The 15,811-nt window shown below is 41.1% G+C and overlaps 1 protein-coding gene across 2 annotated transcripts in view; it reads left to right on the plus strand.

The window, feature by feature from the left end:
- Nucleotides 1-15,811, plus strand: part of FBN1 (fibrillin 1) — a 240,430-nt gene that overhangs the window by 155,185 nt on the left and 69,434 nt on the right. For both annotated transcript variants that reach the window (XM_032481236.1, XM_032481237.1), the window contains 8 exons: nucleotides 1,384-1,509; nucleotides 1,649-1,777; nucleotides 2,821-2,946; nucleotides 3,237-3,362; nucleotides 4,520-4,642; nucleotides 5,770-5,895; nucleotides 7,893-8,018; nucleotides 15,665-15,787. In XM_032481236.1, coding sequence (XP_032337127.1) covers nucleotides 1,384-1,509; nucleotides 1,649-1,777; nucleotides 2,821-2,946; nucleotides 3,237-3,362; nucleotides 4,520-4,642; nucleotides 5,770-5,895; nucleotides 7,893-8,018; nucleotides 15,665-15,787 — 1,005 coding nt within the window. The remainder of the gene's footprint in view (nucleotides 1-1,383; nucleotides 1,510-1,648; nucleotides 1,778-2,820; nucleotides 2,947-3,236; nucleotides 3,363-4,519; nucleotides 4,643-5,769; nucleotides 5,896-7,892; nucleotides 8,019-15,664; nucleotides 15,788-15,811) is intronic.

Genomic DNA, 15,811 nt, shown 5'->3' on the forward strand with positions numbered 1-15,811 from the left:
TTGCAGCCAGCAGCTAACGCCCTAGATGTAAACTCTGTCTGCTGACCTGAAGCATCCACGTCACTGTGGCCACCTGAGCACAGATAATGGCACGACAAACCCAGCGGCAGGTCCTCTTTGTCCAAATACAGCCTCTTTGTGACAGACACACTCCAGTGACGTAACGCTATTTCACATTTCGTTTTACTGTGCTCTAATATAAAACCCATGTAAAAAAATAAGAAGTTACAGATTTAATCTAATTCCAAAATTGAGTTAACTTCTTATGCACAATGATACAGAACTTGTTTACTTTGGCACATGGAAAAAGCATACTTGGCGTACTCAGGATTCCAATTATTCAGGGAGGCCCAGCTTATGTTCCCAGTATATATAGTTTTCTGTTGGTTGCCCATTGTGATTGGACCTATTTATTATACTAACAACTAAATGAACTTCTAGAAATGGGAAATGAGTATAGAAATGTCACGTAATTAACCTTACGTAAAAAAGACATTTTTATATAGACTTTTTTTTTTTCTACTGAGCATTTGGTTCAAGAAGCCCTGGTTAAAACTGTACCATCTAGAGAGACAGCTTCTAGCTTCTCTTAAGTAAGTTCAGAGGAACCTGAATGATTTGCTTCCAAAGGCTGTGGCAATCCATTGCTGCAGAAGGACTGGACGGTCTTGAGGTTTGATCTGCCAGTTCTGTCTCTCCTGACATTTGGTGAAAACGAACTTGTGTGTCTTGAGCTCTTGCTCTTGCTTTGGAAAGGCCCCTATAAGGGGAAATTCCAATCACATGTTACATATGCAGTCTCTATGTGTACAAGAACTCTTTTAATTACATTAATGAAACCTTCATATTAATTGAGAAAATATTTTAAAGTAGCATACATTATTTGAGAAAATGTTTTAAATGGTATACACTGTTTGCAAATAGTTTAAATTATAAATGGTATCTCCTTTGAAATTCCAATAATTTAGATATAAAAAAAGCATCAAAAAGTACAAATGAATATCTCATTCCACTGCATACTCAACTGGTTGCTGTGGGGCAATATATTTGAAAATCTCCACGCTTTTAAGTATAGATGCTTGTGGTTTAGAATTTTCATTCTTTCCTTCAGCAAATAGTTCAGTGTTTGGTGTGCTGGGCGCTAGAAGTCCAAGTAAACAGGCTCTTTACTTCTTTAATAATACTTCCTAAAATGTAATAGTTTAAAAATCTAGAACTGTTTACAAAGTCCTGTTTCTCATGGATCAGCACACATTTTTTTCTCCAATAAGTATTACCACGTCCTTCAGTGAAGACCCTCTAACTTGCTGGGTATAAAATGGGGCCTTGGGAACTCCTAATTGGTTGCTTCTGAACTTTCCCCACGTTTTCTTTTTCATGAAGATATCAACGAGTGCAAGATGATCCCCAACCTCTGCACCCATGGCAAGTGCAGAAACACCATCGGCAGCTTCAAGTGCAGGTGTGACAGTGGCTTTGCTCTGGATTCTGAAGAGAGGAACTGCACAGGTCAGTGAAGGGGCTCTCCCCTGGGGGGACGCCCTTGGGAACTCTTTGTCTTTAACATGTTGCCACAAGAAGTAAAGCTACCCTGGCACTCATTTGCTGCCACTTACTGCCTTTTTTTTTTTTTTTTTTTTTTTTGCAGACATTGACGAATGCCGCATATCTCCAGACCTCTGTGGCCGAGGCCAGTGCGTGAACACCCCAGGGGACTTTGAATGCAAGTGCGATGAAGGCTATGAAAGCGGATTCATGATGATGAAGAACTGCATGGGTGAGCGTGGGGCCATTCCATCGCACAGCACAGGAAAGAAAGATTCCAAGAAGCTTTGGTGACTCACCGCCTGTGCCCCAGGTTCTTCCTGCTCCCCCAGTGCGCTGGTCTCCTGACCAGTGAGTCAGGGACTGGTCTGTGGCAGACAGAAACTGACATGTGGAAGGAATGCGGGAATTCGTGCTGTGGGGCGGTGGGGAGCCTCAGACACCAGTCATGGCTCCCTGAGAAGTGAGTCTAACGCTTGGAATAGACACCCCAGGCACGAAAGAACAATCCAAACTTAAGCTGTGTTGGGGGTCACATACGAGGGTTTCTGTTCACCATTTCTAGAAAAGGAGATTGATTAAGATAGTTGCATTAGATCATGTTCCCTAGAAACAAGCCTGAGGTGGGGATTTTTTTTCTCTCTCATTTTTTAAATTGAAGTATAGTTGATTTACAACATATTAGTTTCTGGTGTATAGCATAGTGCTTCAGGTATACATAGGTGTGTATATACATATATATATGTATTCTTTTTCATATTCTTTTTCATTACAGATTACTACAAGCCATTGAATTTAGTTCCCTGTGCTATACAGTAGGACCTTGGGGTTTATCTATTCTGTATATAGTAGAGATGGGAATATTTTTCGAGGGTGTACTCTTAGGAGGAACCCGTAAGGAAGTGAGGAAAGCAGCTTAGGGCAGGGGAAGAAGAGAAGCAAATTGTTCAGCTGCACTTTAGCTTCACCCAGATCCCACAGAGGCCTTGGAGTGTGAATGGCACCAAGGTTGTCCCGCCTTGGGGCGAGGAGGCCGAGATTTCCTACTGCCACGTCAGCTCAATCAGCTATCGGCCGTGGGCAGCCCCCAGCATGGGAAGGGGGACGTAGCCTCTCACCTGAGTGAGGTGGACAGCAGTTCTCCAAGAGGGGAGCCTGTGATCCAGCCAGGACTCTCAGCACCCGGGTGGTGGGCAGTGAGCGCGCCAGCCTGGTCACGGGGACCTGGGCAGGACGCCACCCGCACCTCTAACAGGGGTCGCTTCCATTTCGCAGATATCGATGAGTGTCAGAGAGACCCTCTGCTGTGCCGAGGAGGCGTTTGCCTAAACACTGAGGGAAGTTACCGCTGTGAATGTCCTTCTGGTCATCAGCTGTCCCCCAACATCTCAGCGTGTATAGGTAAGGAGGAAGCCACTTACCTGTCATCGGTCGTTCAGCCTGCATCTCTGCCAGAGTCAGAGGCTTATGGCTGGAGGCTTATGCTATTCTTGTTTTCCTTTTTCTTAAATTTTTTGGGTTTTTTTTTTTTTTTTTTTTTGGTTTGTTTTCATTGTTATTTTTAGGTGGGAGGGGTTGGGGAGGTAATTAGGTTTATTTATTTATTTATTTTTAAAATGAAGGTACTGGGGATGGACGCAGGCTCTAGCCCTGGGCTGTACCCTCCCCCGCTATTCTTGTTTTCTAAACAGACATCAACGAGTGCGAGCTGAGCGCGCACCTCTGCCCGCACGGCCGCTGCGTCAACCTCATCGGGAAGTACCAGTGTGCCTGCAACCCCGGCTACCACTCCACCCCGGACAGGCTCTTCTGTGTTGGTAAGCTCTCTGTTTTGTGCTGTTTCTTATTTTCTAAAACAGTCAAGCAATCTTCTCTGAGTTCTGTTTCCATCACTAGTTACTTAATCTTTCCTGTTTTCCTGGAGGTAAAATTCTCCTCTGAGTGGCTTGCAGTCTTTGGGTCTCACCTCCCTTGTCTGTTTAAAGAATGAGTTCGATGAGAGCTGTGGGATGTTTAGCTCTAGCAAGTATAATTTGACCTGTGCTGCTTTGAATAGTGAACAGTAGCTTTGTTTCCACAAGTGCACGCTGATTAACAGCCACCTGAGATGAATGCAGCATGGTGAGTGTCTTGAGAGAGATAATAAAGCACAGGGTGTGATTCTTTGCCCTAAGGTGGTTTAGAGCAGCTCAAAGATTCCAAAGAATAATTATTGGGAAGAAGAGCATAGTGTGTTTATAGCTCATAATGCAATAGAGGCCACGTCTGGCGCTCTTTAGAAACTGGGTTTTGTGGCACAAGCACTTTGCTTTGTGGCTGGCTCTTGGGAGGTTTAGTTGTGCTGGGAAGAGTGGCACAGAAAGCCCTGTGGCTTTATTGTGCCCAGAGTCAAAGTGAAACTCTGTAGAAACGGCCAGTTTTTGCCTGATTTGAGGTATACCCTATGTGGAACTGCCAGGTCTCACATGGTTTCCACCCCAAATCATAAATCAGCCCCAGTTCTTCTGAAGCATGGCCCAGGACAACTCAGAGCTCCAACTCTGGTCCTTGAAAAGGACTGCTATCTAGGCCAAACTGAATGTCAAGTTTGTAGCCCAGAAACTTTCATCTGTGTGCCCATTGTTATCACTGAGATGTGTTCTAGCATGCAGCACTTCCCCTGCATGGCACGTGGTACACCATATATTGTGTAATTAATTGTTCATCTGACTCCCTGACTGCCATGTAACCAATATGAAGGCAGGGGGAGTGTCCATCATATCCACTATTAGATTCTCATCTCTAACACATAGTAGGTTTGTAGTTAATATTTGTTGAAGGGACCAAACAATGCAGTGACTTCCCATTGCCCTAGGATGCTTTTGTAATTTTGTATTTTATTTTGTTTCTCCTGAGCCATGCATGCCTGGAAACTTTAAACATGTACCATCATCACAAACACAGAGGAAGGTAATACTGTTTTCCTTTTTCTTAGACATTGATGAATGCAGCATCATGAATGGTGGTTGTGAGACTTTCTGCACAAACTCTGAAGGCAGCTATGAATGTAGCTGTCAGCCGGGATTCGCGCTCATGCCTGACCAGAGGTCATGCACTGGTGAGTAGGTTTGAGCCTCCTGTGAGCTCTCTCGATAACTGGGCCCTAGAGTGGTTCAGGGTCTGGGCTTTGGACTCAGACGGTCCTGAGCTCTGATCTTTGTTTTGTCACACATTTTAGCCGTGTGTCCTTGATTAAGATCCTTGGCGTCAGATCCCTCCTCTATAAAATGGGGTTCAGGTCACCGGTGTGGAAGAGTACGTACAGCCCTTAGCAGAGGACCTGGCGCATGCTCATTAAATGGAATGCGAAATACATTTTCTCCGTGGATCAGAAGTCTGAGGGATCCCATCTTCTGGCCTATTTCAGTGCTACTCAGATGCGTCCCCTGGACCAGCAGAGTCAGCATCACCTGAGAATACGTTAGAGATGCAAAATCTCAGGCCCCACCCCAGACCCACTGAATCCGAAACTCCCGTGGGTGGGTCTCAGTGACTTGCTTTCACAAGCCTTCCAAGTGATTCTGGATGCCTGCTACAATTTGAGAACCGCTGGTCTCATTTATACTTCCTGTTGTATCCCCCTGGGCTAGAAGAGTCATATTGTCAGCGAGAGCTGGGAAATGGGAGAGGGTAACATGCGTTTTAATTTTGGCTCAGGTTAAGAAGAAAACTTAGGTTTAGGAACAAAAATTATATTATTGGACCTAGTAAAAATCTCCCTTAAACACCTTAGATATAAATTTGGCTGTAACAACCAAAGCTTGAAAATAAATATTTTTGCTAAAAATGCACCTGAGTAGATATGCTTATTTCAAGCAATTTTTACCTTAAAGTATCTGTAAAACAGCAGATAGCAGACAGAAAGCATTTAAATCTGGAAATTAGAAAAATAAGGTTCCTAATCATTTTTGGAGGATAAATTGATACGAGAGACAAAAGTGCGAATTAAGTGATTAGTGGTGTGGACCTCCATCCTGAACTCTATATTATACATTTTGAAAACGGTTTTCTCCTTTTTCACTCAGGATCACCTGAGGGGATAATTTATATAACGCTTCATTTGGACTTGACAGCTCGTAGTCTTATGCCAGCAGGCTGAACTTGACTTGGGTCAGTTAACTTCTTCATCACTGATTAATGGAACCAGTGTCAACAACATGCCATTGTTGGTTTTATTCTCTGCAGACATTGATGAGTGTGAAGATAACCCCAACATCTGTGATGGCGGTCAGTGTACAAACATACCTGGAGAGTACAGGTGCTTGTGTTACGATGGCTTCATGGCATCTGAAGACATGAAGACTTGTGTAGGTAAGCAACGAAGACAGAATTTTCCAATTTTTCTGGTTATTTACAAACACTAAAGTTCCATAAAGATTTTGTTTGAGTACTTGATTGAGCCTATGGAAAAAGTAAAGCTGTTTAGGGGCATAGAACTAACATTCCAAAGCCAGCATTCCAAAGAGCAACTTCCTTTTGACTGTGGTGTTATGCTCTTGTCAGATCTATTGTATGGACTGAGCTAACCATTGGGCAGCTCCAGAGGCACATTTCTTTTATGTCTATGCAATATTTCTGTCCTCTTAACCCTCCTTCTGCTCTGACTAGAGTTTAGGCTTTTAAAATGTTTGACGAAAGGCAAGCAAAATTTATTTCTGACAAGAATGCAGTACATTTTAGAACTGATTGATTTGGAGAGTTTCTATTGCTGTCTTCACCTCTGTTAAACTTTTTAATGCAATATCTAATCTACCTTTAATCTCATTCAATATTTTTTTAATCTCAGACATTGTAGTTTTAATCTCTCAAAGTTTGATTTGGGTCTTCTTTCATATCTTCTGTGTCTCTACTTAATATGTCCAGTCATTTCTTTAGCTTTTGAACACATGGACTACAGTTATAATAACTGTTTTAATGTGTTTGTGTACTAATTACATCACCTGTGTCAATTCTGGGCCATTTCAATAAATTGAGCGTCTTTTTTATTATGGGCCATATTCTCCTCCTTCATCGAATGCCTGGTAATTTTTGATTGGATGCCAGACATCTTAAATTTTGCCTTACTAGGTGCTGAATATTTTTGTATTCCCAGGAATATTCTTGAGCTTTATTCTGGAACATAATCAAGTTATTTGGAAACAGATTGATCCTTTCAAAGTCTTGCTGTTAAGCTTCTAAGCAGCAGTTAGGGTAGGGCTAATTTTGCTTTATTACTGAGGCAAGACCCTTCTGGGTACTCTGTTCACTTCTTTGTGAATTATGAGCTTTTGCAGTCTGGCTGGTAGACACAGGCACAATTCCAGGCCTTCTGGGAACTCTGATGATTATTCCTTCTAATTCTTTTGGATGGTATTTCCTCCAGCTTCAGGTAATTTCCTTACATGAACGTACTGTTCACTACTCACCTGAGTGCTTGGCTGGGACCCCCTGCAGATCTTTGGAACTTGCTCTCTCTCTGTATATCTCTTTTTTTGTCCTTTACTCTGCCCTATGAACTCTTGCTGCCTTGGCCTTCCAGGACTTCCAGCTTCATCCCCTCAGCTCACAGACATTGCCTGGTTCCACCTGTCATCCCCTCCCTATCCCATTGCCTTAAAACTCTTCTTGTACAGTCATTTGGGGCATTTGAAGAACTCACCGAGTTTGTTTTCTCTCCCTCAGGGAACACTGTCTTTGTTGCCTATGTTGTCTTTTTGTTGTTGTTATTTAATGTAAGAAGGTAAATTTCCCTATTAATCCGTCTTGGCCAGAAACGAGAGTCTAGAATTGAAACTATTTAAATTATATCACATTTATGTCTTTCAACAACCCTTACTTGAATATTTGTGAAGTCCTAGAAATTAAAGTGAATGTCATTTTAAAAAAGGCTAATTTTTAATTTGGAAAAGAAGTGAAGTTCGTAACTATCTGTGCTAAGACTGCTAGCTCATCTATCTTTTAAAGTATGGAACTAAAATGTTCGCATCATGCAGTCTGAATTAAAATTTTCATCTTGCAGCAGAATATGCTGTTTTAAAAAGTTTTCTAGACTGTCACATTAACAGGCTCTGTGCCCAGCCTAGAGTCAATCAGTTTATTTGATCACTTAACCTCCTGCTTGTGGCCGAGATATAAAGCTAGCCTGCATGGTTAGCCTGCAATATAGAAAGCCAGTGGGAATTGAGATATGTAAATAGACTTTTTTTTTTTTTGCATGAAAACACCTCATCTTTTCTATTTATTTGTCATAGTTGCCTTATATCAGGGAGAAAGTTTTCAATGATATCAAACAAATGAGTATATTTATTAATAATATCTGTAATTTACAGATGTCAATGAATGTGACCTGAATCCAAATATCTGCCTGAGTGGAACCTGTGAAAACACTAAAGGCTCATTTATCTGCCACTGTGATATGGGATATTCCGGCAAAAAAGGGAAAACCGGCTGCACAGGTAGGTGTTTTCAAATTGAACAATAAAACCTTACACGGTTAAGAGATTGCTACCATCATTACAGACTGATACAAGTTTAAAACTATTAATATTTTCATTGCATTATAAAGCATTTCCTATAGGATTTTTCATTAACTTAGCCAGTACTTATTTGAAATTTGTCATACTTTGGATTGGATCTAAGCTGAGGTTTTTTATTTTTTTCTTTACCTATGAAAAAAGGCAGATTGGATAAATTATCACTATAAATAACACTGTAAATATCAACATTTTTATAAGGTTAAAATAACATTTTCACGTCTTAGTAGTTAACATGCTAATTTCCAAACATTCGTATCCCTTTATTAAAGCAGACCTTTCCCAATAGCCTCCATTGCCAACACCTTCATTTAAGGTCTCATGAGTTAAATTGCTTCTTAAAGAAACATACCCACAGTTCATATAGTTCATCAATTCTCCCCAGTCTTCTAGTCCCTTAAATGAGTGTGCTTTTGATGTATTAAGTTGCTGTAGCCCTAGTAAGTCTTTATTCCTGGGGTTTAGCAAATCTCCTGAAGTGATAATTAAACCATTGATTTTGTTTCTTTAATACCAAACAAAATCAGCATGTAAGAAGGTCTTTTCACAATATTTGTAGGAGATTATTCTATTAAACATCAAATGGCAGAAGTCACTTTGAGTGAATGATATTGTTTTGAAGTGTTTGGTTGATGTTTTCAAACTTGAGGCAGTGATGTTGAGTACATGAAATGATAAAGTTTTACTGAAGTTACCTACAGTAATAAAACAGATCATGGCATACAACATAATTTAAAACTTAATGGCGATCATTGTGAGCTTGAATTAGGTAACTGCATAAGTTCTTTACAAATGACAGACTTTAATTTCAAAAGCCAGTTTGGTGAGCCATTGTGACTTAAAACAAACATTAAAATATTCGCAGATTGGTGACATGGTAAATGTACAGATCCTTTTCTTAATTATATCAATATTTTTCAAGACAGTCCCCCAATATATGTATTATCATTTTAAACTATTCAGTAATGTGAAGTTTCAACCATATAGATATACAGATATCACCAATAAATTACTATTGGTTCAGAATTGACAGATTCTAGCCAAATTGTAAAACGAAGTATGACCCTAGAATGCTTTCATGCTCACTATATTAGTCTTCATGTGAAGCATGACTGGGGTCCATTCTGATAAATGGCACAGAGCTTAAAATCTCAGGTCCTCATGTGACCTCTCGGGTACAAATGATGCTTAGCTCAGCATGTCTGTGGTTCAGGTTTTATTTTTAGCTTCCAGTAAAAATACAGGACTTGGGGGTAAGGGGTGTTGGTCTGGTAGTAATACAGGGGAAGGTAGGGCAGCTTCATATTGTATTTTACCTAAAAGAGGCGAATACCATTGTTTGGCTACTTTGAACTCCCTGAAATTCAACCCAGAGGACCGTGATTCCTATGAAGGGAGAAGCTAATCTAATGGGACAGTCCTCATTCCCTATAAGAAAAAGGTCTCTAGAACTTCATGCTCCAAATTCCAGCTAACAGAGGCGCGGGCAGAGGCTGATTATTTTTAGGCCTCCTACCATGAAGAAAGCTCAAATTTTTGTGCAACATTAATATCAGTTTAGATAAATCAGATGTAATGTATGTAACACCCTTATATACATGTGCTTGGCATGCAGTAGCTGGTCAGTAAATAGTAGCTATGATTATCATTATAAAATGCAACACACAGACAGAGTGTTTAGAAGTTGTTTTAATTAAAAACATAACCTCCAGTCTAGCAGAATGTTATTTTACTATTTACTGATACGCTTGAAATCAGTTTAAAGAAGGAAACTCTTAGTCTGTGTATTAGAAGGCTTGTTTTCCATAATGGAATTTGCCCGGATACTAAGACTGCACTGAGCTGTGTACTCTGTAGTAGATGAGATGACACCAGTTTTACATTAAGAACAGCAGTCTTTTAGTAAGTCCCGTGAACAGAAACAGAGATTTGAAGTCCAGGAGATATTCTCTGTCTTTTCCCAAGGGGCCAACAGCCCCCTTCCCACTTTTAAATTGTAGCCTGAAATGATTTTTCACTTTCATAAAACCCAGCTAGCATTGTAGTGGGAAGAAGTGAGTTTAGTTTCATGGCCCCTGCGATACCTTAGTGCCATGACAGGTGAAGGTCTCATGTAGACGAGTAGAACTCTGGGTTTGATTCCCAGTTCTTTTCACTGATCCTTGAGCTTGAAGAAATCACCAGGGTGCTCCTTCGTTATGCAAGTGTTCCCCTTGGGTAAGCAGCCCTGCAGTGAAGTGTGGAAGGAGGAGGTGCATTAGGGCAGGAAAAGAAGGAGGTTCTCTGTAAATAGTGTTATTAACAACCAAGGGTATCACATTTGATTGGAAATGACTTACACAAACAGGAATTGGCAGCAAGTTTGGTATACTTAAAAATAAGTTTTCAGAAATCTGAGCCAGTTTTTTTTCTTAATCTCATGTAACTAGGGCTCTTTTAGCCTGCTTCTAGTTTAAAATTAGTGTCACTCACAATTTAGAATCCCATCGGGTTACCTTGGTGATAGTTACGTTAAAGACAAGTGTTTATAATGTCCCAGGCAACTAATGTAAATAGAGATGTGTCTCTTTGCCTAATGGGATAAGCAAGCCTCACAACAAATAACAGTGAAGAACAGACCTGGAATGATGTTTTTGATGACAGACAAAAGAAATACAGCTACATATATTTCCCTACGTATTATATATAATATGTATACAGATGTATACATATACCTATATTTTAATGAGTACCTTGTAAAGGAATGATAAAAATACGTATGCTATTTCAGAGGGAGGAACTTCATCTCATGAGAACTTCAGAAAAAGTCCTCTGGGTTCCATTACAGCTTTGTCTAAATATTTCAGCTCCCTTGTCTTTGCTGATTGTTTCCATTTTAACAAATAAACATGTTGGTTTTTTTTTTTTTGTCTCCGCAATCACTTTAGTGTTCAGAATCCACCCACTGACTTGCATTCCCAGCCCACACAGATGTTAAGGGTTTCTTTCTGTCTCCTTAAGCTTTATTCAAATCATGGATATGGCTGAAGGGAACATTCAGTTTAATGAAGGGAGAAAGTGTCTTTTCTTGAAACCTAGACCACAGCTCTTCTGTCCTTGGCTTAAGGGGGCTGGATTACGACGCTTCTGTGGCCCACACGTGCAAGGCTTTGGGTGCTCACTCCACATCATTGTAATCAGACAACGAATTGGAAGAAGAAAAACTAGGCTGCCTCTAGGTGCCGTCCCCAGTGGGTCCTGGCTTCCCCAAGCTGATCTGTAAGAACCCAGCTCCCAGCGTGCGCTCCCTCAGACAGTTAGCGAGCAAGGCGTACCGTTAAAATCAAAATGATTTTCAGTTAAAATTGCGGGACTGCCGGGCAGTTTCATTTCCCAAATTTTCTGCTTTCCACGCAAGACGTGTTGCTGGGGTCTTAGTCCACGAAGGAGACTCATACTTCAAAACTGCCAGCACTCAGTGAAAATGTGTGCTTATTCCCCTCCCGCATCTTATCACTGCTAATTGTCCTCCTCTGGCTGTCAGCCTGTGAAAACTCTGTGGGTGGGTGTTCAGTTAAAGCATCTTGGCTCAAATATGGGTTCCAAATTGAGAAATCCAAGTAGCCTTCACATTGGTGTCTCCATTCACTCTAACGCCCGCTTCCCCTGTGCCTCACCAAGGAGATTCCACAGGGTGCCCGCCCTGCGGGACTAGGGTCCTCATGACTGATGCCCAGGTGGCGGGAAGGCAGGTGTTTGTGTGGGTGATACCGCCTCTCCCAACATGGCTGGCAGAGGGGGCCGGAGCGGCTCAGAGCACAAGCTCGTTCTCAGACATCAGACGCAAGTGCGACACACCCAGACCCCATGCGTGGGGTCTGCTCAGACCACACCCTTGCCCTTCCAGAGAGCCATGCAGCTAGACCCTCTGAGTCTTTGTGAGGGAGCTTTGGTGGGGTGAAGGAGGTTGCAGTGTCAGCCCTAAATTTGAATTTCGTTGCTTTTCTTGGCTTGCACTTAATCTTAAAAAGGAATTTTCTGTCTGGAGCAAACTTGTGGGGGAAAGAGAACATTTGTGCAGAAAGAGATGTTCTTGGCAAGCGTGTGCTGTGTTTCCTTCACATTATTGAAGAGTAGAGTGTTTGAATATGTTTGAACACAGTGTTTTTGTTTGCTTGTTTCCCTTATAGCTCAGTTTCCCCTTCTGTTTGCTTTTTATAATGAAGCCCATGTCTGCCATGGAAAGGATTAGTGAATGATAGTTGGTGTATATATATGCATGCGCACGCGCGCGCGCGTGCACACACACACACACACACACACACACACACAGATGCAGAAACCTTTTATTCAGAGATGCCTTTGCACTTTATGACCAAGTCTTTCTATTCACTTGTAACATACAGGTAGTGTAAGCCATTGAGATGACTTATGCAAACAGTCACAAAATGGGGAACTGAATGTTGGCTCCTGGGTTACTCTCTCATGCTGTCCCAAAGCCCACAAGACATGGCCTCTTGCAAATATAATTTCTTTTCACTCTGAAAACGTTATGATAAAACTGCAAATATTTACTTGAATTAGAAATTTATATTAGCATATTATTAATGATAACAAAAAGGAGGGAGACTCTCCTTTAAAAGAAAAAGTTCTTAATTGCAAGATTAAATATGGAAGGTAAAAAATCCCCAGGAAGATATGAGTACCTTTGGTCATTAGAAAATTGAAAAGACAAAGATAACAGGATTACTAGATTGACAGGCAATGATCATCTCTGAAAAACTGGACTCCGTAGAAAAGATTAGTGAATATTTCTATAAATTTGCTAATACTCACCGAGATTTTGAAAGGAGGACTTCCAAGGATTTATTCTGAGCAGGACTTGGAATAAAGTCCTGTTGTGACTAAAGAAATCAACCTGGTTAGGCAGCTGTGGCCCAAGATCAAGAACACCGGGCAGGGGACAGGGAAACTGAGTTCCAGGTGTTCCTGTGCCTTGAGGGACCTCTGTTTCCTCCTCTGAGAAACTGAGGCTTGGGAAAGTCAAATTCTTTACATTTCAGAAAATTCCGTGATTCTGTAGCATCTGGAGATCTCAGTACTTAGGCAATTGAAGCTCATTGTTTCTAACTCAGAGATCATGACAAATAAAGGAGGGACACGAGGCAGGACACTGCAAAAGTGGTGGTTTGCATCATTAACTCTGAGGGGAGTGATTATCCGAGGAGGAGAGAAGTGTCCGCCGCCCTCCTTTGGAGCTCTTAGGTCAGGCTTACTTTCTTGAATTCTGTGCCCGTTTCCCGCTATTATCCCCGGGTCGGCCTTCCTCCTCATTTCCTTGGAATGTGCTGGGCTCAATTAGTCAGTTGGTTAAAGCTCCCAGTCACAAGTTTAAAGCTGCCTGGTATGTGCCTGCCTTGACCTGGCCTTAATAACTCAATAGGTCTGTGCGGCTGCCAAGGTTACATTAAAATTCACCTATACAACACGCTGGAGCTGTAAGAACATTCTTCCAGGCATGTTTTCATTTCATAATTATTAGTGATCTTACTAAATGTTTTTATAGGAAAGATGTCATTATTTTATTTTGTGTTTGCTCTGGAAGTTGTAAAAGAAACCAAAGATCTCAGGACCATTTCAGAACTTCAGATGGAACATTTGGCAAACAGCGTGTTCCAAACACTTTCAAATCATTTAATTGGGCTTCTTAAGTAAACAAAAGGGTAAACATAAGTTGCTTGCCCAGTTTCTTTTTCATGCCACTATTCAAGTGATCACTGAAAATTCCTGCAACATTGCACATGCCAAGGTTTGCCTTCCTAACCTAAGTTTTGTGTTAGATGTTGGCTTCCACGTAGAATTGTTGTTGCCATACCTGGGAGTTCTTGTTCTTAGTTAATGAAAAGGTTGATTATGAGGTTAAGTGCCTGTCTTTCATTATATAATGGATTAATTTTGGGAAATAAGGGTCTGGTACCAATTTCAGTTATGATCACTGACTCACTATCTTACAATTCAACTTAATTCTGACCACTGTCTACCTGGGAGTAGTGCCAGATCCCACAGGTTAAGGGCTCAGTCCCATAGAATTGTCCTCGTTTCAGATGCCAGTTACAATTCCAGGTTGCTTGTTGCATGTGCTTCTGACCAATTGGCTATAAATCAGAGGCTCCCACTACCCCATCCTTGGGTTTGACTAATTTGCTGGAGTGGCTCACAGACCTCAGGAAACCATTAGATTATCAGTTTATTAAAAGTGTATAACTCAGAACAGTCAGATGGAAGGCACAGGGCAGTTATGGGGAGGTGGCACAGAGCCTTCACACCTTCTCTGAGCATGCCACTGTCCCCAAATCCTCACTCTTCACCAGCCTGGAAGCCGTCCAAACCCTATCCTTTTGGGTTTTTCTGGAGGTTCCATTACAGGGGGCATGGCTGATTAAATCGTTGACCTTTGGTGATTGATTCAACCTCCAGCCCCTCTCCCCTCCTTAGAGGTTGAGGGTGGGACTGAAAGTTCCAGCCCTCTAATCATGTTGTTGATTCTCTTGGCAACCAGCCCCCATCCTTACTTGCTTTCCAAAAGTCACCTCATTAACATAACAAAAGACACCTTTATCACTCTCTGCACTTAGGAAATTCCAAGGGTTTTAGGAGCTCTGTGCCAGAAACAGGACAAAGACCAAATATATATTTCTTGTTGTAAATCACAATATCACTGGAAACGAAACATATTTCACTTTATAGCCTCGTCCATAACGCTTCTGTGTTATAGAATCTATGTTGGCTAAATTTGGAAATGGAATTTTGAAGAGAGTTTCAAATGGAGAAGTTTTTAGAATTTGGAGTCTTTTAGCAGTGTGACCCTAATCTGGTTCTCTCTCCTTTTACCGAAAAATCTGTATTGAATTAATTTGAGTTTTACATGAAATATGCAAGAAGGATTGGATCCCAAGGTGCTAGGACTCTAAGAAGCTAGAGAAAAGATGGTTCACACACTGCCTTAAGGAATATTCTCTGCAAACACTTGAATTAGCAATACCTAAAGTAAAACTTTTATAGAAATAAAGCATGTTGAAATAATACAGTGTTTTACATTTAAGAATGAAAGATATTTAGGATAGAGAATATGACTGAGAAAGTTTTCTAACATGCCAGCAACATTGTGTTCCTTTGTAGGAGATATGAAAGCAATGCGCACCATTTCTGTATAGTTGATTTAATAAGAATATTGGGAACAGAAACGTAAGACTGCAAGTGCTAATAGGGTGGAGCGTTAGGAACTCACTTTTTAAGATTTTCCACTTGAAGGAGGTTCATTTTGTTTTGCAGTGATTGGACACTTACGTAAAAATAACGGAAAATAATTAGCGTTACCAATATCAAGTAGCGTCATATGGTTCTTTATAAACTGAGATTCAAAGCTGTTCAACATATGCACAGTGTATGTGTGGATGCTAAACCCACCTATGTTATACTGGGAGAGGTGTGAAAGCAAGCCAACTTTTGAGTATTGCTAAGTTATGTAAAAGACCCAAAAGGCATCCGTGCTAAACTTTTTCTTTTTAAACCACTGGTTGTTTTTCCAGACATCAATGAGTGTGAAATTGGAGCACACAACTGCCACAGACATGCTGTATGTACCAACACGGCAGGAAGCTTCAAATGTAGCTGCAGCCCTGGGTGGATCGGAGATGGCATCAAGTGCACCGGTGGGTTAGAAAATAACCAAAATT

Source organism: Camelus ferus, chromosome 6, assembly GCF_009834535.1.
Source record: "Camelus ferus isolate YT-003-E chromosome 6, BCGSAC_Cfer_1.0, whole genome shotgun sequence".
Classification (NCBI taxonomy): domain Eukaryota; kingdom Metazoa; phylum Chordata; class Mammalia; order Artiodactyla; family Camelidae; genus Camelus; species Camelus ferus.